This window comes from Leptosomus discolor, chromosome 4, assembly GCF_034619465.1.
Source record: "Leptosomus discolor isolate bLepDis1 chromosome 4, bLepDis1.hap2, whole genome shotgun sequence".
Lineage (NCBI taxonomy): Eukaryota > Metazoa > Chordata > Aves > Leptosomiformes > Leptosomidae > Leptosomus > Leptosomus discolor.
The window spans coordinates 70,493,516-70,518,761 of NC_141394.1; the positions used below are offsets into that span (position 1 = coordinate 70,493,516).

A 25,246-nucleotide genomic window follows, 5' to 3' on the forward strand; every position below is an offset into this window, starting at 1 on the left:
GCGTTATAACATTGTTGAAAACGTATCACTTCAGAGGACTGGTTCTACTGCAGATGAACCCAAGCACATTGCTAGTGAATCAAATAACCTGCCTTCCCAACGGGGAAGAACGTAGTGAAATCCAACTATATGGTCAATAGTTCATGAACCACACTTTCAGTGAGAAGAAAGCATCCTATTTCAATCTGTCTCACTTCATCTGGGATTTTTGGATTGCATATAGGCATTTTCTGTGTTTGGGGCTTCTGTTGTATTTCATTGGGTTCTAACTTCTTTGTTCAAACCACTGTGGGCATAGGAAGGTTTGCATGGAGAGAGACCATGTAGTAAGAACTTCAAAACCAGCTGCTGTGTGTGAAATGAGAATGCTGATTTGAAGGACTGTGCTGTTTAATTTAGGGTTAAGTGCTCTGGAAATCCGTGTGTGTTGTGTGACTGTTCTTAGCTGTAACTAGGCTGTTAATTAAAGTGAAGTTCAAGCAGCTTTTTGAAGTTGTTGTTACGATCAACTATTCAAACTTTATCTACTGCTTGTCTTGATAAAATTAACAGTTCTGAAGTGTTACCAGAGATTTTTGATGACACAATTGAAGAGGCTTAATAATCGCCGTACTCTGACACTTAGCAGTGTATTTTGTTGTAGTCATCCGTTCTTTGGTAAGTGGGTAACTAATGTGTTACAGTTTTTTGGTTGTTCCTCATACTGTGAATATGTTTCTTTTAGATCCAAACTATCTTACATCGTGAGTATTCAGTGTTCCTGGAACGTTACAGCTTTGAGTGGTTGTATTAAATATGTTAGGAAAAAAGTAGCTATTAACAAATTATGTGGTATGTCATCCAACAATTAGTGAGATTCTGGCAAGATTGCAAGTCTGAAACAATTGTTTCCAGTACCTGTTGGATAGCGATAAGTAATCCTTCCTAATTTATTTGGCACTTTCCGGAAGTTATTTTTGACACGTAGACTTTGAGACATGAATCATGCTGTAAGTAACTAATCAGGCCTCACCAGTGCCCAAAAGCACATCCTGATTTAGGTTACCCCTCACAGCTTGCTTCGACAATGACAAAGTAGCACTTGTGCTGCAGAGTTGTTTGCCCGTGTGGAGGCATGCTTTCAGCCCATTGGTTTGTGCCTAAAGAACCTGTGTATGTGTAAGTGGAGGAGGTGACAGCATATGGCTATAGGGATGATACCTGTTGGCCAACACCACTTCCTTCTTTCTGGAAAAAGGGGTACTAGGCCAGGAGAATAAATGCTCTGGGCCTATGTCTACTTTGAGGTATGTATTTTATTTCCAAGGCCAGAAGACTAGGTGCTTGAAAGATCCTTATCTCATGTATTGAAGAATTTGGAGGTATGCAAGGAAATGTGGGAGTTTGGGAAGAAAGTAGCTGTGACCAAGGTAAATGGTTAGCGTCCTAGTAAACCATTTCAGTGCCTGCGCTTTTCCCTGTGGGGCTTGAAACAAGGGGCCTAAACTATTTCTCTCATAGATGGTAGTTAATGTGTTCTATGTGTGCTTTAGCTGAAATTTGGCTTGATTTTATTTTTTAGATTCTTTTTTCTGGGAGTGCTGGGGCCTTCCTTAAAGCTCAGTGCAATGGGAGTTAACACTTGCATTATATGAAATCGAATATAAACACTAGGAGCCCTGAGAAGCCGGTTGCGTGGAGTTGCAAAGGTTGGTGACTGTTTTGGAGCTTGAGGCTCCATATCTTGATCACCAGTGTTTCATGACTTGACTACCACACTGTCTTGTGCAAAGAGATGTGGAAAACATTGTGGAAGACTTCTAGGTGAACTTGTCACTACAGGAGCTGGGTCTTAAGGACTGTGCAGGGAGCTGTGAGGCCCTGGACAATGATGGCAACATCATAATTGAACACTGTCAGCTCTACGTGTCCAAGTGGAAAATGCCACCTAGACAGAAGGGACTAGTTAAAAACCTAAGTATTCTTTTAATGTAGCATTGTGTGTAACTTCCTGTACACTTGAAGAAAACCAAACTGGAGGGAGAAAAGGGGGAGTCAGATTTTTGGACATTATGGGAAATCAGCATGGTTTTGAACCCTGCTGTCTGGTGATCTCTTGAGCTACCATGGTGATTCATAGCAGCAGTCACCTGTCACTCCGTGCCATGGATTTTTGATTATATTACACAACTGGGCTTGCGCAGACTTGATGAGAAATAGGACATTGTGCATGTACTGCTGGCTGCAGTTCTCGTGGGTATTGCTTCCTTCCCATAGTACACTTTATTCCTTCCGTCTTCTGTACGTACAGGATTAGCTGACTTCATTCATAGGATTCAGTGCTCAGACACACTTACTTCTAATGTGTTGTGCTGCTGACATGATGTACAAAAGAATTGCACGTTGGTGTGCCCTTCTAACTAACTTTTCATTGCTGCCTCTTGGGTATTCATCTTGGTTTGTACTGAAGAGGTACTCGGAGCCCTGTTAGAAGGTTTCATGCCTGTTTGCTGGTGGCAGGAAACCAACAGGCTTCTGAGAGTCTGTTACTTGAGATGCCTGAAGTTTGGGAAAGGCTGGAGATGTAGACTGTGCTGTCCTTTTGAGCTTGACCCGCTCCCTCCTGTTCCGGTTCCTGTCTTTCTTGGTGCTGGACTTGAAACAGGGGTTGTTTGTTTAACAAGAGCTTTCCCATTCTCTGACTACTCATGCTTGACTTTCTGATTCTTTTCAAGTTAAAAAACCCCCAAACTTACTCACACCATGGAATCCAGGTCTTCCTGCAAATTGTCTGCTCACAGTGAAGTTATTGTCTTTGTGGTGAAATGCTCACTAGCCCGTAGATTGTAGGAGGCTCTTGAGTACTGTTTCTATTAGCAAAGTCTTGGTCTAAGTTAATTCTGAAAGGCAACTTAGAGGAAAGGTGATAAATTCTTCATTGTGATTTTTACTTGATTATGGTTCATCATCTTGAAAAAGGAAAAATAAGATTCAAGTTGCACATAAGTTGTTTAGACTAGCAGAAGTTCTTTGGATTAGCTAAGACGCCACAAAATAGCCCGACCGTAGTAGTAGCTGTGGTTATCAATTTCTGTTTGTATCAATCCTCAAGTTTCACACACTTCGGGAAATCCATTTGATTGTACTTGAAGCTCTTCATGCACAGGAACTAAGGTGACTGAGCCACCAAGCAATCCTTTCTCAAGTCAGCTTCTTTTGCTTCTGGACAGACATCAAAGAAATCTTTTGTGCCAGGTCACTAACTAGAGCCCTGTGACTATCCCATTAATTTGGCTGTGGAATCCTGTCATTGGTGTGTTCATGGTTCCATCTTCTGATAACTTTATTATATGGCTGAAAGATTTTTGTTGGGTTTTTTCCCAGAACGAGATGAACAGAGTTGGCTATGAACTTAAATAGTCTTCTGAAAGTTAAGATGGTGTGTTTGTGTGCACATTTTTTAAACTTACATAAAGGGAACAATCTTTAAAATATATTCTTATTGTATATTGTTCTGATATTTTTGCCATAATTATCTCACCAGGGATTGAAAGACATTTGCAAGAAAGACTGCAGTTTTAAGATACGTGCTTCTGTAAAGTACAAAAGAGGAAAAAAAAGTAATTGAACTGATTAAAAGTTGATCTTAGAAATACCAGTTTTTATTTCCTTCCTGCCTTCTACTTGTAAAATAAACAAATAAATAATGAAAACTCTCGACCCTGAAACTTCAGTTGCCATTCACAAATTGAGCATTGTTATACCATGACTGAGGATGGCTGTACCTGTACGACTGAGCTAGGCACAGTAGGTAAGGAGAAGTAGCGTTTTTTCCACTCTGACCAAAAGAATGGTCAGACGGGTTTTTGAGCACATAAGCCTTTTCTCAAGTCCTGCAAACACTCTTCTGACAGCACTCACTTGTCCAGCTAGTGTATGTACAACATAGCATCATACTCTGTTTTAACAGTGTGGGAATTAAAATCACTTAAGTTGTTGCTTGTCCTACTTTTAATGCTGACAATACACATGAATATTAGTCTTTTGATGAAGAATCAATATTGGCATTTGCTAAGAATGGTTTGCTTTGCATGGTCACCAAGAGCTTTTGTACGGTTTTTATCCAGTTAAATGTTTTAAAGCTTAAAAGCTGTCAGAACACGTCATCTTATCTGAGAAACTGGAAATGCATTTACAGTGGAGGTTTGCATGATTCATTTTTTATATCAATTATCCTCAGGAATCCTGCTTAGGCAGAACTGGTTATGCCAGTTGCTTTTGTAACTGATGTGTGAAAATGCACTAAAAGTCAGATGACAGTACTTCCCGGAGAATAACCACAAAAGTTAAATTGTCTTCCCTTCCAATGGACTGTAGAGCTGAGCTAGGCTTTGCGGCCACTGTTTCTTTCAGGAACTCTTTTCAAGATTGGCAAGAACAGCAGATGTAAATACCACGTGTTTGCGACTTCATCTGTGCGCCCCCCCCCCCCCCCCTATTTTGTTAGCGAATGCTTTTGAAAAAGAAACTCCTTTAAAAACTAGGAAGCGGTAACGTTGTTCTCAGCATATCATTTGGTTGTCTTCTCTCTTTTGATCAGACTTCACAGAACTTGTTTGCAACTGGCCAGTCAAGATCTTGTGTATTAAGAGATGTGTATAGAGAGGAAATTCAGATTTCTACTGCGTCCTAGGGACACCTTACAGCTGTCTTCCCCAAAGGAGCAGCTTAAATGAAATGACTATTTTTTCTATAGTGTATGTCTCTTCTTTCTTTCGGTAATAGGAATTTTTTTTTTTTTTTCCCTTCCAAATGTGCTGTGAACCTATGAAGTCTGTTCAATTTAACTTTAACTGTGTGAATTCCGGTAAGAGCTCAATGGAATATCTTCATTTTCTTTGAGTTTCAATGCCAGTAAAATTCAGGACATTTAACACTTAAGGCCTTTCAGAAACAATCTTTACTCATAAATTAAGGCCTAAATATTTTGTGATCTGACTGCTGTCATTCCATATCATAATGTTTAGAATTTCTAATGGCAGTTCTTTACTAATAGGAAGTAGCTATGATTTTTAACCTGGGGATTGTCCTCTTCCCAAACTTAAAAGGATTTCTCTTCTGAAAGCCATAGTGTGTTCATGTGGGAGTGGGGGAGACTTCCCCCACCCTGACATAAGTATTCAAGTAAGTACATTGGTGGGGAGTTGGATTCCTGCCGTGAAGCCACCGGTGATGAAAACAGTCTGCCCACCTCAGATGCAGTGGAAAGCCAGGGGTTTACGTGCAGCTGTGGGTAAGCAGTTTGTCTGTGCGAGGCCCCAGGAGCAGACTGCAGCCATGCAGTACCTGTAGTGGCAGCACAGGAGCTTATAGCCAGACTTGTCAGTATCCCTTGCTTGTTCTACCCTTTACCACTTCAACAGTCATTTGAGTCAGATTGTTCAGCCTTGATGATCACATTAATATAATGCTGCTTCTGTCATACAAGCTGTCAGCTGCATGTTCCCACCCTCTCCTATCAAACTGTTTTGATTTTAATTTGTTTTCAATCTTTCCTGTATTGGCTTCTTTCGAGGAAAGGGGGAGATCGAAAAGTCTCATTCTTTTTTGGTACCAGTGATAAAATTTCCCAACTGGGCTGTCTTCGGCTGTTTTCAGACACAACAGGCTTTCTTTTAGGAGTGATGCACTAACAGGAAATAAATCAATGTGATTACCAATTATATTTTTCTGTAATAATTAATCATGACTATACGTGGGATCAACATTCCAGTCAATTAAAATCAATTGTACTTAAGAGGCTTACTCTGCAGCATATGATAAAGTGAAGATGAGCTCTTGCTGAAGCAGCTAAATACATAGGTGCTGCTTTTTTAGGGGATGAATAGTTAAGCTTATAACAGTACTCCAGGAAAAACCTTTGTAAGTTGATTTGGGTCAGTTATCATTCAAGTCAATCTTCACTCAATTTTCCTTTTTTTTTTTTTTTTTTTTCTTTAAGCTGTAGTCCTAGTTGATTAATAAAATCACTTTACTCAAGGTCTGTTTTTTGGCTTGAACCTATTAGGTGGAAAAGTTGCAGAGCAACAGCACCCAGCTAGAAATACTGAAAGAAATTACTACAACCCCACGCTTTAGGCAGACAGTGATAAGAGCTGCTGTTGAGAGCAGTGTGTCTTATCCTGGAAACAAACAAACAAAAAAACAAAACCAAAGGAAAACCAACCAAAAGCCACAGAGCAAAGTCCATTGACTGCTGATGTGTGGAGGTTCTCGTGCAGCTCCAAGTGCAAGAGCACTCCAGATGGAAGCTGTGCAGCGTGGCTAGCTGCTGCTGCCGTGTGTTCTGCTTCCGCATCCGTGGCCCTCTGCTGAGGGGTGGCAGTTGTCTAAAAATACTGAGCTTTCGTAAGCGTTGGCCTTACCCGTGCTTTATGCAACGTTCAGATGGTCCATTCAGGGCCTTTTGAAGAGGAAGTGGTTGGTTCAAACTGGCTGCTGGTTGTGGCAGGAGCTAGATCTACAATTTTGGATTAAGCATTGTCTTCTGCTCATACTGAGTTTGTCTTTGGGTAGATCACTGATAAATGGTCGTGACTAATGGCTGTAGCTCTTAGTGGTGGGGTGAGTGTGTGCATGTAGACTTCATTCACGCTTTAAAGCATTCTGGGCTCTAAACTGTCTACTGCACTTTTTTCTGTTCCACGGTGGAGGTCCGAGGGTGTAAATGAGTCACTTCCTCTGTTCTCCTCCTCGGGGCTCATTTCTACTTGTCAGCCTTCAAAAAGGCAGGAGTTAGATCTGTCATGGTGTGCCTGAGTTCCTTTTTTTATGAACAAAGAAACAAAAGCCCAGTTGCAGTGCAAGAAGGCATAGTTACTGTGGTTAGTCTAAAACTAACCTATACTTATCCTTGTTACAGTCTCTGGAAGTAAAGGTGTAACTAATTTTTCCACTTAAGAATTATAACCCAAAGCTTGTAAGTTGCCTTAATGCACTGCTCTGTAATGTCTTCATTTCTGATTCCATTAAAAATATTTTTATTTTATTGTAATCATATGTAAAGAGCATCTAATTCTTGTGAAAGTAAATAAAAATAAGAAAGGAAACCTGTTTTATCACTGATGAAGTCTTAAAATACCTTTTTTTCTCCGAACAAGAACTGTAGTAGTTCGATTATTCAGCAATTCCAGTAGGCTGTATTACTCTACAAAGAGCATGTTGCTCTTGTCCTGACTTGAAAATTACCTACCTCAAACAAATCTACTATCATATTTAAACAGATAAAGCAAGAATAATAACTTCCATCCATAGTAAATGAAAGGATAATTTAAGACTACGGCAGAAGGATTGTTCCTGAGTATTTTAATAATGAAAGTATGTAATACGACCCACCCAGGTATCATCATCTAGCAGAGTCTAGCTGCCGAAGTCGGGCTTTTGATGCCATTGGAACTTCTTCCCTTATGGTATCAACACGGGAAAGCACAGAATCTGTTACAGACATCAGGCTACTAGAAAATAATAAGCTTTGAGTATCAGTTTTAGCAGTTGCGACAAGCTGCAAAGTATTTTTTGAAAGGAAGTGAGAGGGGGGTTTTCCTCCTTTTCCAGTTTTAAAGCTTTTATTTTAGTTTTATCATTCTGTAAAACTCCTCTTAAATTGCCTGGGTCAAAAGCCCTGAAAGCTGGAGGGATCCTAAATAGGTGTAACAGGAGCTGTTTAAGGATAGGTATTTCCCTTCTGGAATAAAGATGTTAAGTAGATGGAAGTATAAGCTTTGTTAGTTGTTATTGCGGTTAAAATGTCAGCTAGTAGTCTCTGCTGAAGGGTCTTTTTCAATGCCAGTGGTGTGTTTTAGGGGAAATGCAGTAAGTTTAAAGTTGTCCAGTGAGATCGTAAAGTTTGTCTGTTGTAATTGAAACAGTTACTTCATAGCCCAAGTTGATGCTCAACATTAGATGGAATATAAATTCACATGGTACAAGATTATTTTGTGATGCAGGAAGCCACAAATTCATGGAAAAGTGCTTGACTTGTGAGGATGAAGTACACAGCTCTTCGTACCTGCAGAGTTTCAAGGCCTGGGAAGACAGCTTCTCAGAAGGCCTGATACGCCGGCGGAAGTTTGTTCTCGTTTGTTGTCACATGTAGCTGGCACTTGTGTGTCTGCTAGTGCTTGTAGGCAGATGCTTAAACACCTACGTCTTTGAGTAGCCAGGAAGTTTTTTGGTGTAGTAACATTTCACCGTGCATGCTGATAAGCAACATACAGGAGGGTTTTGGATTTTCCCTCTGCCCCGCATGGGTTTGTGAATTAGAACAGAAGTCTGTAGAGAGCAAGCCTAGAAATCCAGCGCATGCTTTTGAAGGTTGCATCATGCAAACACTTGGCAAAACATTACTGTGAAGCAAAGCTGGAGGGAAATCCTTACAGGCAGGTGTGTTAGCCTCTAAATATTGTGGTGGAACTGCTGTTCCTAACAGGAGACTAGAACTTGCACTGCTAAAATGTAAAATTGAGAAAGCTTTGCTAGATTTCAGTGTTATTTTTGTGTTAAACAGAAGCAAGCTCCCAAGAAACCTGACCTAAAGGTTTTCTCTGCCTGTCCTCCAGTTTATACATGTCAAACTTCATCTAAAATTAAAGAAGGGGGGAGGAGGTGAAGGTTTTGAAAGGATGACTCTTACCGTGCTCGCTAACATCAGCAAACAAAGCTGATGTTCCTTGACTTTGCAAAATGAATGCAGTTACTGTATGTGTGTTACTGGAAACCCCGAGGATCTGGATTTTAAAAAGCCAGTCTGGTACTTTTTCGTTAAGTGTCTTTCTAAAGAAAGACTGGGAAAATATTTCTTAAAATTTTATGTTCTCATTCTGTCTCTCACAGGACACTTGATCTCATTTTTCAAGATGATATTACACATTTTTTACTAACATTCCTGTTAGTAATTTCCGCATAAAAATTTTCTTTTGCTTTATTGTGAAGTTGTCTCTTTAGCATGACAAAGCTTAGTGGAAACAGTTTCATGAATATTAAAGCCTGGAGGCTAGACTATGAAGGTATGTTGCCTTCCTACATATTTTTTTTTGTATTTGTGTGTAGCTTTAAAAAACTACGCTCACTTCTCCTCGAGACTGAACCTTAAGTTGTAAAGATTATATTCAGGAAAATTTATATGTTGATGCAGTTTTTTTTAAAATTAAACACAGCATGCACAGGAGTCCACCAGTCCGAACAGATGATGAGAGATAATACGAAGCACACCATCAGGATGAGTACAGAAGCAGCTTTTATTCGACACGTAAGAAACTGGTAGCAGTAACTCCATCAAGGGTGATTTCAGGGGTCAGAGAAGTGAACATGGATGTAGAAAGCAGACATGGATGTAGCCATGCAACAAAGAGTCCTTAGTGCAATAGACTTACTGTTTTTCTGTTGTTTCTAAGGGTAGGCAAGTATCAGAAATCCTTTGAGATACACAAATCTTGATGAGGAAGCAGAATAGAAATTAGTGGAGGCGTTTGAAAAGAGGGGGGGAAGTGGAATATGGTTAAAAGTATCAAGTGAGGTACCTTCTCTCGCTAGTTTGGTGTACGTATAGAAGTCATGTCACTAAATGCCCGCACATACTTACCTACAGAGACAGCTGTTTGCAAACAAAAATAGTAGCTGTGTGCTGCAGTGGGTATCTGAACAGCATAATGACAAGAGTTGTAGTGCGTTGCAAAGTAGATGGTGTTCCTGGGTGACTTTTACACTGTTTTGAAGATTGCAAGTACTTGAGGTCATATTTGCAACTGATTTGAGAACTTGAAAGATAAAATGCCACTTTCCTGTGACTCCTTTCCTATATCCTGGAGTCATCCTGGTGCTTTGGCCATTTCAGAGTGGTGTCAACGTGAAGCTGACATGACATGGAGAGTCCTTTTATTTCTGTCTCACTCAGAATGAGGGAACAGTTCTGACCTGCACTTCAGCCAGAGGGAAGAGTTTGTTATTTGAAACGAGATAGGAAAGATAGTTTTCTTCTGCGACATCAGCACTAATGTGAAGTGTTGGAAGAAAAAGTTGCTGACATGATTGGGAAGGGTATGGTGCTCAGCCTGTACAGAGATCAGTGAGTGGACATGTAGTTTATATAAAATGTTTTTACATGAAGTCCATATCCAGTGTAATGCCAGTCTCTGGAAGTGACATTTAAGGGGTATGCTGAAAGCAGGTGTTGGTAGTATGTTATTCTGGCAGACGTTCATTAAAAAAAAAAAACAACCAACTCCAAAACATTTAACTTGTATTTTCTTGCTCAAGCATTTACCTGATGCTTGCCCTGACGGAAACCTTTCTTGTAGATGTTTCCACTGGTTTGATGCTGCAGTGTATCAGATTGTATCAGTACATAGGGAAACTGTGCACGTGTTTGTATATGCAGATTAAATGACAACCTTTTCAGTGTTCTGAGTAGTAGGGGTTTTTTCCATTACTGTGACTCATATTGGAGTCACTTCCAACAGTATTCTGTACAACCTGATTAAAGATCCCGCATTTGACAGTAGAGAGCTGTGCTTAAGCCCCATGGTTCATAGGTATGCTTTGTCTCTCAGAGCACTTAAAATACAGGGAACTATTCTAGGCTCCTATTTTTAAATAAAGCACGTCATTCTATATGAACAAAAATCAATTAAATTATTTACATACAGCACAAATGAAATGTGAACCCTGTGGGTGGGAACCATTTGATACGTAGCACGTTCCAAGATTAGAGGTGACAGACTTCCAAACAGCAAACTGTTATTCTTCCTTGGAAGCCCTAACTTGGCCTTATCTAGGCTTAGGTTTTAAATTTTCCTTAATTTGATGCCTCCATTGCTCAAAATATGGTTTTAAAAATACGTATATGTAAAAATTGTTAAAGTAGTCCAGTGGCTGGAGCACAGGACTGCAAAGCAGAGTATGTGGCTTCTAAATCTCTCTTTACTGTTAACCTTTTGGAAGATGTGTGCATTATTTTATTCATTTCACTTCCGTGTGATTGCAGGACTGCAGTTGCAAGCCCAAATTCTGTATCATCTGTAATCAGAAGAGAAGTAGGTGCTTCTCAGGGGAAAAGGGGAGAATTTCAGAGCCCATGAAATGATGCCTCAAAATAGGTAGTATGAGGTTTTTCTCGTGTAAGCTGCCCATATCTCTTACCCTTACATGACTTAGGCATTCCTAATTTTTTAAGTATGGAACAGGAGAATACTGTGGTGCTAAAGACGAGAAGGATGTCCTGGTGGGAGATAGAACTTCATGCACATAATGTTATTTTAATCAAGTTCTGTCATCACATTGCTATCTTCTGCTCTGGTATCCTTTCTATAATGTACGAGGAATAAATATATATATAGATGGTAAAGCAAGTATGGCTGATGGGCTTTGAACCATTAATTAATGGTAGAACTTGCCAGATCCCTTTGGGAAAGTGTGCAGGTTGAGCGTGCAACTGGGATTTCTCCGGTTGTTCGATCAGGAGCTAATTTAATTTCAGAATAGTTCAGTGGTGGGTTTGGAGTTATATAAAAAGCCCTCATGTATATCCCTTAAGGAGTTGTTTGAAAGTTTAGTGTCTGAGCTCAGCAGTTTGTATTTCCTTTCTGTTAAGTTTTGAAGGATATTCTCATAATCTGATCTTTGCCTGAGGTGTCCGTCTCCTTGATTACTGTATATGTAACAGCTTCCATTAAAATTACTTCTTTATGACCTGGTGCCGTGTCAAGAGTCAGATCTTAGTTTCCCAGCTGGAAGATCATCACAAGTTTCATGATCTGCTGGTTTCAATTAACCTTCTGAAAGAAACAGTCCTGCTGCTTGCTGCTTTCCCTTCCACGTTACATTTACATTGCCCCACAACAGACATTACCAGAGTAACCAAACTAATCCAACAAAACAAAAGGTTAGTTTTTAGCAGTATCATTTCCCCGATCTCGTGTATTGTGCAGTCACACAACTGCTTAATGGTGGCACAATAAAATGGTGTGAGGGGCCAGAAGGGCAGGGGAGGGCAGTGGAGTGCCAGGTAAGTACCAGCGTGAAATCATCTGGTAAATAAAAGGCAAGAGATTGCAGACAGACAAGTGGACATGCAGTAGAAAGCTATGAAGCAACAGAAGGGAACATTGAAGCAATACTTAGGTAGCAGTCAGACTCAAAAACCAGGAAAAACAATACTCTGTTTGCTTGTGCAATCCTGGTCCCATTCCTGTCTTGTATGCTGAATGAAGTGGGGACTCCTGTGGAAAAAACGTTGTGTAAAGCTTGTGCATAACTCGTTCAAGTAGCCTCAGGTACTCTTGCAATTGCAGCAGAGTAAAAATACCGACTGCTACCAGCCGTCTGTGTAAACGTGTGGCTTGCTGTGGTTTGAGTTGGAGCGTACGTAGCTTTTCACCCCGAAGTATCTTCCCATGTCACCAGGCATCACTGACGCCCAATCACTGTTTTGCAGAATGCATAGCTGATTGAGCTCCTCTTCTTGTGGATCGATGAATGGCTATTTCCTACATCCCGAAGAGCTGCAATATTGTTCTATTTTCAGCCTGTGAAACCACGGAGATGTACCGTGGGAATACTATTGTCCACCTAAGGTTGCTCTTCCTCCTGATCTGAAGTTTTTTCCTGTCTTAATAGCTGTAATTTTACATATTTTTTTTATATGCAATGAGCTTATGAGAAGAAGCATTAGTGTTGGAGGCTGTAGGGCTTTTCATGAGCTGTGTCGACTTGCCATTGTAATTACTAGTGCTCTGACACTAGCTGCTTGGATGGCAGATGTCTGTAATTAATTGGTGGTGGTGGGAATGAAGCTGAGTTACTTTTGAACAGTGAGCTGTTCCTCGTTTGGTGTAGTATTGCTGCATCCATGAGTTAGATGAGAAGTCACAGGTTGAAAACAATAGCTGAGACAACAGCTAGCAATTCTGAAGAAGTCAGTTATCTCAGCTTTTGCAAAGCCGCTTCTTGAAAGCAGAATGCTTAAGTGACTTTGGTTGTTTCCCAGCTGGTCCTTCCTGCTCATTTCGTGATTTGGGATCAGGTCTTGATAAAGGCTGTGAGCAGTGCAGCCTGGCAGCTGCAAACCACAGTCAGTGAGATTAAGGAATGTGAAACCCTTAGTACAGCGCTGAGACAAGGGCAACTGATGGTTGCGGGTGAATAGATAATAGGATAAACCGTGGGTCTGCCAGAGGTGGTGCCACAGCAACTTGGGTGTCTCCTGTGAGTTAGATAACGAGGTTTTGGACAAAGGAAAAATGTCAAATTTAATTAATCTGGATTGAGGCAAAGTATTTAACAAACTGTGACGCGGAAGTTGTCTGAACTGTGGAAGAGATTTATTTATATGTACGTGTATCTGTTAGAGCTTGTCTGAAGAGGTCAGAGCATGAGTTGTACCGAAGAGACGCGCGTGCCGTCGGAAGTATTTCAGCACAGCGCTGCTGCTGTGTCTCCGGCGCTGAGGTGAGGGCTGGTGAGTTCGGGCTGCGCTCGCACTAGGGCTGTCCCAGAGGCTGGCTGAGCGCGGCGCAGTGCCGGTACCCGCCAACGCCCGGCTTGGAGCTGGGGACGCGGGCGTGGGAAGGCAGCGGAGAGGGATGCCGGTGTATTGGCCATGCGGCTGCGACCTCCGACAGCACCTGCCGTTCTGGGCCGGCCCCGGCGGAGGGGAAGGGGGTCGTAGGTGGCGCACCCGAGCTTGTGCCGGGCTTCAGTTACCCGCCTTGGGCCCGGATCCGCAGCGGGCTGAGAAGGGCTGCTCGGGCGGCACAAGGGGCGGAAAGTTCGTGCCAGCTGGAGGGCGGCGCCTGGCAGGGCGAGCGCTTGCCTCCCCGGGGCGCCCGGGCCGGGGGGGGGGGGGGGGAGCGTGTGTCCCGCCGGCCGGGGCCGGGGCTGCCTCCCCCCGTGGGGCCGCCGCCGGGCGCGCCGTGCGTGCTCAGGCAGCGCTGGGCGAGACGGAGAGAACCGATCGGGTGCGCCGGCTCCGCGGGTGATTAGCGGGGCTGGCAGGACGGGGCGGGCCGGGGCGGGCCGGGCGGAGGCGCTGCGCCCGCGGAGGGCGGCCCGGCCAGGGCAGGGTCGGGGCGGGCGGGCGGCCCGCGAGGCCGTGGGGGCCCGGGCGGCGCCGCGGCGGGGAGCCAGGCCCGCGGTGCGGGGCGGGCATGGGGCTCCGGCGCCGCTGCTGCCTGTGAAGGACCGCAGCTTTCATGGTGAGCGAGGCCGCGCCGGGGCTGTGGGTGCGGGCAGCCGGCGGGCAGGGCAGGGCAGGGCAGGGTGGGCGGCTGCTGGGCGCTTGGGGCGGGGGGAGACGGGATGGGTGGGCGCGGACTTCAGCGCCGGTCGGTAAACCTAGCTTTGTCCGCTTTGCTGGGTCCGGTAGAGAACCAACTTCCCGGGAAGGGGATCCTCTTTGTGCGAGGCGAGGCGGGGCGGGGCGGCGAGACCCCGCCGGGGGTGGAAGGCGGCGGCAGAGGCCCGCCCGGGGGCTTGGGCTGGTCCGGCCTGGGGGCTGCCGGCTGGGAACGGGCGGGTGTGCTTCCGGGCGGGCATCTCCCGTCCCGGGCAAGCTGCTGGCCAGGGAGCCAGAGCCGAGCAGTCTGGCGTCTGTCGCTCTGTCGCCTGGCACGAATATTTCATATTCGGCTTCCTCGGAGAGTGGTTACGTTTAAACAAACGGGGCCAAAACAAGATGACCTTGATCGAGCAGTTTGTTATTGTAGGTTCAGTTATGCCGTGCCGGTCCCCGGGGAGGCTCGGTGCGTGTGGGCAGTCACACAGCCCTCTCCCGGTTAGCGCAGTTGGTCTTTTAGCACTTGCCCTGTGCTCCGGCGGGTTGTTTGTGTTCCTCTGTCGAGATGGTTTAGGATCCCAGTGCAGGTTAGCTTCTCCTCCCTGAAGAATTGCGGAGGATCACCACAACTTGAGCTTCTTGCACCTCAACTGTGAAGCTGCCGGTTTCCACCTGGAATTAAACTTCTGTTTCGGGGGAGTGCGTTTCTGTGGGATTTTTTGTTTGGTTGGTTTGTTGTTGTTGTTGTTGTTGTTTTTTTTAAAAAAAAAAACAGTGCTTTAATCTGCAGCATGCTCTCTTAGAACACCTTCAAACCCTAGTGCAGCTATTGTGGCTGCATGCTGAATAGGTTAAGACGAAACCTGGAAGAAAGCCTAAGTGATCTCAGTGATAAGGATGTATTCTAAATCATAAATGATCAGTTCATCCTAAAATTAACTTGCAACCATACCAGGTTAGAAACCCGTAATTACAGTACAGGATTTAAATAGATGCTGAATTATTTGTACCTGTGAGAGATTTGAGTCTGGTTTTAAAAAAAAAAAAAAAAAAAGCTTAAAACAAGCTATTGTGTGGTTCAGCCTATTGCAGTATGCCTGTATGTGCAAATACTTCTACTTGCTCAATCAGCAGATACTCTTAATATGAGTTTGTGGAGGCTTTCATCTGCTTCATTGCTGTATCATGCATTGTGCTCTGTTTGAAATTACATTCTTTTCTTACTGGAATAAAAAATAATTTTCACAAGCTTTTGTCTACTGTGAATTTTGGATGTTTTGGTTTTTTGTTTGGTTTGTGTTTGGTTTATTTTTAATTTTCCGTAATTAAAAATGGTCTTGTAGGTAATGGCTGTCACCAGCAGATGTTTTTATTCTTTTTTGGCCACCACTGAAAAGGGTGAAATTACTACAAAGGACTCATACTTGTAATCTGCTAAAATGTGCCACTCCCATTTTTGTGCTGGTCTGGTTTCTTTGCTGTAGGTAGTGCAGAGTAGAACATGTCGGTGAATACTTGCTGAAATGCAGGGTGGGCTTTTGCTTTTTAAGAGGTTTGAATGACTGTGCTAATATGCTAATACTGTAACTAGCCACCCATATTCTGAGATAAAACAACATTCCTTAACCAAGAAGTCCTTGGAGGAATGATACATGTAGTGCTGGTCCGGAAAACTTTGTGCTTAACTGAATGAGATTTCCAAATTAATTATACTGTACGGAATAAAATGCCCATTGCAGCCCAGGGTGTACAGTTTTTCTTACCTTCCAAAAGCAATTTTGCTCTGCGTCTGGCTTTCAGTGAAAGAAAACCCTGAAAATAGTTTTCATAAGCCAAAATTAAGCAGCTTTTCTGGAACTTCTACTGTGATAAGCACTGGGTACATGTGTTTTAATGTCAAGTTCTGTGATGCTGTAGGGAGATCAATATATGATGATTTCTGCATATTGGCAGTTTCTTGTGGATGCCAGATGGTTTTTCTTTCACTAGTAGTGTCTCAAAGGAGTTAAAATGTTAGATTTAGGGACAAGGCTCACCTTGTCTGTGGAAGCAGTAATAGAGGTTAATATTTGACTATGTTAATTTTGTGAAAAATAGCTAATAAAAAAATCAGTCTCCTAATAGAAACTGGGAGAAAGAATAGCCATTTGCTTCATTGCTGTCGGCACAGTGGATGTACTCTGCAGTTGATGGTGCAGCTGAAGCATGTTACGGTGGTGCACTCATGCAATTGTCACTGTCAGCTGCTTGCAAGAAGTTGCTAATGCAAGAATAGCGTCGTAGCTTTCTGAATGTGCTCTTGATCACAATACCTTTTTTACGATATTTCTTTGCTTACTTTCTCTCTGGAGGTTTTTTTTAAGTGAACAGCTTTGTCTGCATGAGCACTATCCCTTTACTAAACAAAGCTAAGTACTATTCAGTAGTTTAAATAAGTTTTTCTTGGTTCTTTTCCTTGTTTTCAAACTGATGTCATGCATAGTGGTATTAAGTGGTATTAATGAGCCAGACATTCCAAATTCATGACGACGCTTCCCGTCACAGCAATGCAGGCATCATAGGCTTGATTGTTGAGATGGTGCCCAGTTAACAAACAGGGAAAGAGGGTTTTGTTTTTTTCTGTGTCCTGAGAGATTCACAGACCCGCACCATGAGTCCCACAGAGCTAGCTTGAGCTAGAATTGAATTGTACAGCATAGAGTAGAAAACCACAGCCGTGTGGCTCTGCGTTCATGTGTGGTTTTCATCCATCTGTTTTTTTAAGGTGGGGTTGGAGGAGAAGGCCGTTCTAGAAGTGGTAGAGATCCCATCTTAGTTTGTGAATGATCCAGGCTGTTCTGATTGTGTTGGAAAGGTTGGATCTATTGCCCAAGGGAGTTTAGACATAATTGACAGCTTAGGTTGAGAGAAAGAAATCAGTACCATCTGTGAGGACCACAGTGCTTGTTTATAATGATTAGTTTTCACAGTATAGTTTCCCTTTTTTAAATTTTAATATAAATGATATAAGCAAACTGTACATGAGAGCAGGTAAGTTTTGGAAGTGGCAAAATTCATGATAAAGTTGAATGTAGAAGTATCATTAATACGGATTTGTTTTTTTAGGACTGTTTATATGTCACTGGTACTTTGGATACTTAATGTTTGCTATAGTACTTCAAGCATTGCAGTAGATGGAAGTTGTGTAAAGGCTGTTTTATCCCGTTGGGTCATGGTTTTGGGACATTTTCTTCCGAAACAGTGTTTGTAGAAAAAAACAAAACAAAACAAAACAAAAATAGCACGGTACATGTAGTGCCAAGCCCTCTAACGTAGATCATAGTGATACAGTAATTAAGGGTGGAGGGACCTCTGAGGGGCTAAATCCTGTCTCGGAACAGAGTCTGCTTAGACAAGGTTCCCAGGGCTCATCCACCTGAGCTTTGAATGCCTTCAAGGTCAGAGGTTCCACCATGTCTCAGGAAACTTGTCCCAGTGTTTGACTGCCCTCCTAGTGATTTTTTTCCCTAAGACCAGAATTACCCTTGTAGCCGTTTGTGCCTGTTGTCGTCTTGTTCTTCATACGAGCGCCTCAGAGACTTGTACTCGGCCTTCGCCATCCTGTTACTGCTGCCTAGAGCCACTGAAGATCCTTACAAAGCCTTCTCTGAAGGCTGAACAAGCCCAGTTCTCTCAGCTTCTCTTCGTGTGTCACTTGCTCCAGACCCCGGTCACCTTGGTGCCTCTTTGCTGGTCTCGCTCTTGTGTGTCAGTGTATATATTGCAAACACAGGTTAATACTTTACACTCTGTTATGATTTAGGATTGTTGTACTTCAAGGCATGATAACAAGTGTGGGGTTTTTGTCTAACTGTGACTTTTACCTTCTTTTTTTGCCATCCCCGAACTATTGCATCTGAAAGTAGCTTGGGTAGGAGAAAGCTTCTGATGAGATTTTAAGACAAGGAGCTTGTGGTCGGTTTTGGCATCAATTTCAAAACCATGTAAATCAAACCAAAATATTTTAAATAGGTCTTATTTTATACCTCAGATAATATCTGCTGTTTGTAAGCTCGTTCTTAGCAGTACTTTGTAAAAAGCAGGCTGTCAGTCAGAGGAACTTAAGATGTTGCTACAAATAGAAGGAATGGAAAAAGCCATCAAAACTCACTCCCGAAAAAAAAATTATCATAAATTTTAAGACTGTTTTTAATCCTGAGGTTCCTCTAGTTGAAAAGCTTTAAAGAGACTGTCCAAAAGCAGTTGGGCAGAGATGTGAAAGCATTATGTTGATGACTTTTGTGGACCCTTTTTAAATTCTCATGTGCATCATCTTGGTGTTCTGCACTACTGTAACTTGCCCTGTCTTTTTATTCTCTAGGAATATGAAGAAAAAACTGGACGAGCTCACAGACCACTCTCTCCTAAACAGAATGTGAGGAAGAATCTTGATTTTGAACCACTCTCCACCACAGCACTTATTTTAGAGGACAGACCAGCGTAAGTTTTGGAAAGTACTACAGTGAGGGTCTCTTTAAAATTAGGGTAGCAAAGCTTTTCTTAGTGCATGTATTTGATTACTCAGAACTTAAACAGATGATTTAAAATTTAAAGTAGATTTTTTTTTTTTTTCAAGGCTAGTGAATATGAAAGTGGGATGATTATGAGAAAAAATAGTGAAACAAAAGTAACTTTATTTTATAATAAAAGCAATGACTTTGTATAAAAGAAGGTAATTAGGAGAGCAGAGCTCTAGTTTTGAGTAATTCTACCTTCTAAACATGAATAAGGGATTTTTATTTTCCCTAAAAGGAGGTAAGCATAAAAACAAAAGCTGGTATATGCTAAAGAAATGGAGAAGCAAGGATACAGTGTCCTGTTTACACAGAGAAAGATTCCACCTCCATAAATAATGAAACAATATAATGATTGTTCTGCAGTGCGTTCAGCATTGCATTTCAAAGGTTGTCAGGTACTTGGTAAGTTGTTTCATGCTTCTGTTACTGCAAGGGCATTCTGGCATATGCAGACTAACTCCATTGTGGTTTACTGGCAGCTGCTTTACCGTGGTTTGCTCCTGAATTACACAAATTCAGTCATGTTTAGTCAATTTGTGAATGGTACCTGGCTTTACAGGTATGGCACCTGTGTAACGTAGCTGTGCATTGGTGTAAAGAACTGGCGTAACATAGGTCTGGGTTTTCATCAGCAAATCTCTGTGAAGAATCATATCGAAGTAGTCTAGTTGTAGGGTTATTTAAGACACTTTTTGGCTTGACTGGTAGACTGTGATAAGACTTCTTGGGACACCTAGAACAATGTAAGAGTGGTTATTTGTTTTAGCAGGTTTTATAATGTACAGCTGGAAACGATACATACTAGCTTAGTTGTTGTATTTAAAACCTGTCTGTTAAAAATAATTCTTCATGTGAGATAATCTGAGAAGTACAGTGTTTAGATAGATCGAATTAGTCATACATTACAGGATAACATTCAGATTTTGCTTTCTTTCCTATCATTGATAGACTGAGGAACTTCTAGCAGAAAATGTATTTTTAAGATTCTGGACAAGTGAGTCGTCATTTCTTTTGTCTATTAGGGAAAATTGCTCTGGACAACAGTGATGTCTTCTGATGACTCTTCTAAAGAATCTTTCTTAATTGTTTACTTACGGTTTGCTTACTTTTTTTTCTTATTAGACTTTAAGTAATTTGTTTTTTATTTCCTGTGACAAAAAGATTTAAACCTTCTGGAAGAAAAATGCAGTGAGATTTTTTTTCCAAAATGGCTGCTCTTGATTTTGCTCTCACTTATAGGGTTTAGGGAAAACTTTCTAGGAAAACTCAATAAGTATTCCATAGTCCTAGCTTTAACTGGAAAAAGTGAAAGTTGAATCTTAATAGATACTAAACATCATCTCACGTGTATGGTGATGTCGTTAAGAGATAGGACAAAAAACTTAAGTGGTGAAATTTAAGTTAGTAGAACTTGTGTTGTTTTATCTGGTTTTCCTTTCAAAATTTCCCTAACTTTCACCATTTTTAAAGACTTGGATCTAAAAAAGATGACAGTCAATTTACAGAAATGAAACTGGAGAGTATGTTGTTCTCTGTGGTTAACAAAGACACTGGCATGAAAATCCGCTTTCCTGGTTCTTGTAACAGTCTTGATTTTTAAAAAATATTCATAGGCATGTATGACATGGCTGTGTGTGCTTCACAGGTGATACGGTTATGTAAGTAGTAAAGCATACTGCTGTTAATGGTGACTGTGCTGATGGCTAGCAGCTGCCTTCTGTGTGACACCTTACAGCAATGTCAAAGTGAATTTTTGCATATCTTTTTTTATTAACCAAAGATGTAAACTGTCCTAGGAATACAATACAGAGGAACAAAATACTTTGTCGTTTCCTGTTCTGATGTGTTGGTGATCCTGTAGTTGTATGAGATACATAGTGGTTATGTTAATTGTGAATACAGTTAGGTTAAAATTGATGTGGTCTGACATATATGCATGTATATTTGTGTGGCGGAGATGTTACCAGTCAAGGCTTTAATCACAAATCAAAATGGCTGCATTGGTATTGATGATGGGAGGATATAGAGGATGGCCCCACTGCCACTTGTTGCTGTAGAAGCAAGGGGGGGGTGTTAGGCCTTTAAAATAGAAATGGAATCTCAGAGAGCAGAGAGGAAAAGGAAGCTGATGTAGGGAGTCACTACTGCATGGGTAAAGAAAGTTGTGCGTGTAACTCTTGAATGAGGTGCACAGTAAGAGAGAGTACAGTCTTGTATCTTTACCTGTAGAGATCAGTTTAAATTAAAACTGCCAGCTTGGTGTGTACCCGTATATTCCCTTTATTTATGGAGATCAGCCTGTGGGTTCAGTTGGTTTAATAATAAAAATGCTGAAATTACCAAACGTAAGGAAATTACTCAGCGTATTTTGTGTATAAAAGGAGTTGTAGCTGGTCAGTGTTCTTCCCTTCTCTTCTGCTGATGCTGGCAAAAAAAAAAATTCTTTCCAAGGATCCGTTGCTCTGCTCTTTGATCACATATTTTGACAAGAAGCAGCGTATGCTTTTCTTTTATAAGTGTCTAGAATTTTCTTTAGACAGGCATGCCAACTTTAAATACTGATTATTATTTGGTTTTAAATTTAAGGAACCTCCCTGCAAAACCAGCAGAAGAAGCTCAGAAACACAGACAGCAGTACGAAGAAATGGTGGTTCAAGCAAAAAAAAGAGGTGATGGAATTTCTTGTCTTCAGAGGAGAGAAGTAAAGTTAAGGGGTATTTCTAAATCTGAAATGCATTTGTGTCAGTCTGTTGCTCTGTAACCTGAGGGATCTGTACCTCCCCTCAAAGAAGAATCAATCCAGAGAAGAGAGAGAAATGAAGGTAGTTTCATTAAAAAGCCCCACCCCAAGCTGAAAAAGAAAACAATCCTAGGATCTATCAGGAAAGAATTTATTAATTTGTAACTCTTAAATAATTGAGTGGCATCTGTTTGTGGTTTTGAAAACGTACTAATAATACTGAAGAAGATTATCAGTCAAATTAGTGAAGACTAGACTTACTTAGATAACAACAGGCTACTTGATAGTTTCACATTGGGAGCAACCTGCATAGGCTGTAGTACATAAATACATAATTTTCCACATAGGAAAATGTGCATAGTTATGTTCTTTTGATAATCTGTCTCCTGCTTTAAATTTACAGCTTTCCCAAGGTTTTGCTCATAATTTGTTGTCTGACATTGTTCACAGAAGTGTCAGAGTAACACTGACTGTGCACATCGGGTAGAGCTGACGGTAGTGGCTCCGTCTGCTGATGGTTTTGACCATCTAGGTTTTCTAATTAAAAACAAGCATTGCAATAATAGGAAAATTGGACTCACAGAGGTTGTGTGTCTGGTGAGAGCTACTGGAAATAATTTTTTTTTCCTAGCTGGCCAGGCCCCTGGGCCATATGAAACAGTGGAATAGTGATATGAACACAGGACTTACTTGCTTTCTGCAACTGACATATTAATAAAAGTATCCTCTTGTGGTTTTGAACATCATACACCTACCAGTGAAGTTCTAACTTAATGTGACTCCCACGTTAGTATATCCACTTAACGTTGCCCAAAGGAGTTTCTCTTTTCTTTCTTTGCATGTAGAGTAGATGGTTTGAGAGAAATGGGATGATGCTCAGGTTAGGCAATGGACCAGGTCCTTACGCTGTCTTCACTGGACTGGAGCACATAATTCTGTCCAGATAAATACCCTGACAAACCCGTTTTCTCTAAAGCCACTCCAGATGAACTGCTTTGCACAGTGATGTATTGTGTAGAGGTCAGGAAATCAAAAGAGTGTGAACGCCCTCTTTTTGTTTAGAGAAAAATTCAAAGCCTGTATTTAAGCAGGCTTACAAAGAGCTCATATCAAAGCTGTAAATACTGTGAGGCAGTTGATACGGTTCTGCTCAGGCACAGCTTCTCTTGGGCTTTAAAGTGGACCCGTTAGGTTGCATGTGTTCATTCCAAAGACCTTGTTCATGGTACTGGAGTTAGTTTTCCTTGTCAAGTCCGTACCTTCCCAAGTTGTAGACAGCGTGTGTGTGCATGTGCAGGTCCTGTATTTCCGCTGTGTGGCTGCATTTGTTAAATGTGTCTGCCTGCATTTGTTAAATTGCATGTCTAACAAATTCGCTGGTGGAAAAAGTAGTAGTTGATGATGCAAGAAGAAGTATTGAATGATAATGCAAAAGTGTAAAATGCGTTTAAACTAAACATGAAAAATGTTTTCTTTTTAATGAACTGAAGGTTTCCAGGAGATAGATAGATATATAGATAGATATATATATATATATATTTGTGATGTATGACATTTAGATTAACCACGTGCTAAGCAGCATCAAAAATGTGGCTCTTGTGATTTCCTGACAATGTATCTACGTCGTAATCTACAAAGAACAATACATAAGAGTGAAAACAAAATACAAAATTTGTATTATTTTAGCCTGTATTTTTGAGTCTGCAATAAAAGAAGAGGTGGGGCTTTATTAGGAAATACTCTGATCTGGCCTACTAGGTGGGGCCGTTGGCTGTCAGAGGTGCTAATTCAGAGTTACTAATGTGGTGAGATTTGAAGGGTCAAAGGAGCCACATATTATCCAACTCAGTTTGTCCCATCCATTGAAAATGAGTCTTATGCATAGTTCCACTTTGTCCTTTATTCACCTTTGGCATCACTGTTTAGCTTGCTGTATGTCTGGGAGATTGTTGGAATTTGAACAGTCCACTGTACGTTTAGGTGAATGTAGCGTGCTTTTACATGGCTGTATAGCCGTGACTAGCTAACTGAATATTTGGTTTCTGGTTCTGTTAACTTAAAAAGGAAATTCCTTTTCTGCAGAGCTTAAAGAAGCCCAGAAGAGAAAGAAACAACTGGAAGAACGCTGTAAACTGGAAGACAGCATTGGCAATGCTGTTTTAACTTGGAACAATGAAATCTTGCCCAATTGGGAAACTATGTAAGACAGTATGTTATGCTGAGTTTTAATTAAAATTGCTGATTCTGTATCCTGAAGAGAAGTTAAAAAGTTACAAAGTACAATTTTAAATGGTCGTAGAAGCTTTTGTTTGAAAGTTGCTCTTGGACAGCTACAAAGAAAATGAGCAACATAAGTTTTATTATTTCTGCAAGGTGACTGGAAGTGATGCAGTTCTAATTCTTCTCATTGGTCTTTAATGAGGGTTTGGGATATTTGGAAACTGTGAAACACTGGGAAGTGATCTGTGGTAGAGAATGTAAAAGCAGAAAGCGTAATTCTTGAACACCGTGTGTTTATCAGAAATGAGCTTTCCTTGACTACTTGAGCTGTTGATGTTACAATATCAGATGCAGCTTGAAGTACATGTATGGTATTACGAAGCCTCTTTAATTACAGAGGGGTATACCTGCTGGGATAATCAAGTGATGGAAAAGAGAAGTAGGGAAAAAGTTATTTTTAAAAAAATAACTAAGTGCTAAAAGATTTCCTACAAAGACACGTAAGAGGCACTTGGTAAGCTGCTTTTGCTGTTGTAGTTTTTCATGGACTTTGCTAGTAATCTTAAAAAAACAAAAACCCAAACAAACCAACAAAAAACAGGGCACCCCCCCAAATATAACCACCTCCACAGCACTCACAATTGCAATTTGTTTAATCATGGAATTCAGTTGTTCTGAGAATATATGTTAAAAATGTAGACAGAATTTGTTGGAAAATGCATTTCTGGAGAACTGAAGTAATAAATTAAGTATAGGCAGATTGTAGATTTACATGCCTGTCTGTGGTATTTAAAGATGCGTCTCTTATGGCTGCTATAAAAATAAGGACACCTTTTCCTATACTGGTTTATAAATCCAGAAGTTCCCAAATGTATTCACCTTTTTACATTTTAGTTCAGAATCTGCTTAGATAAATGGGTTGTTGGTGGGGTTTTTGGTGACTACCACGTATTTTCGTTGATGCTTAGGTGCTGTTCTGTTCTTCCTTCTGGGCTCTCAGATTGGTGAACATCAGCTGCAGCCATTTCAAAGCCTGTGTTCTGTTAAAATGTCTTTCATGCTCCCACCTAAAAATTATTACTCGTTACATCTTCATGCATTTTTCGGGAGGGTTAGAGCTGCAAAGGTGGGTGGGAAACTGCATGTCTCATTTGCACAGCAGTGTGATGACAGAGGGGAGAGCGTAGACTTCCATAGCTTGTTTCTGTGTTTTGTGTTACATGGAGGTATCTAGCCTTCAGCATAGGCAGTGGCATAGATACGGATTTCCTTTTCATTTCTTTCTGTCCTCTATGACTCTTGCTGGTCAAGTGTGGTTGCAGATTACAGATACCGTGACTGCAGTGCTTCTGTCAAAATAAGCCATTAGCTTGCAGGGAAGTAAGCTTTCCTTTACAAGTTCAAAGCAAAACAGTACTAAAG

General features: G+C 41.3%; 1 protein-coding gene across 1 annotated transcript in view; it reads left to right on the forward strand.

Moving 5' to 3' along the window:
- Positions 1 to 25,246, forward strand: part of TBC1D14 (TBC1 domain family member 14) — a 72,723-nt gene that overhangs the window by 25,122 nt on the left and 22,355 nt on the right. Inside the window, exons 4-6 of the mRNA XM_086463793.1 lie at positions 18,669 to 18,787; positions 21,451 to 21,533; positions 23,687 to 23,804. Coding sequence (XP_086319919.1) covers positions 18,669 to 18,787; positions 21,451 to 21,533; positions 23,687 to 23,804 — 320 coding nt within the window. The remainder of the gene's footprint in view (positions 1 to 18,668; positions 18,788 to 21,450; positions 21,534 to 23,686; positions 23,805 to 25,246) is intronic.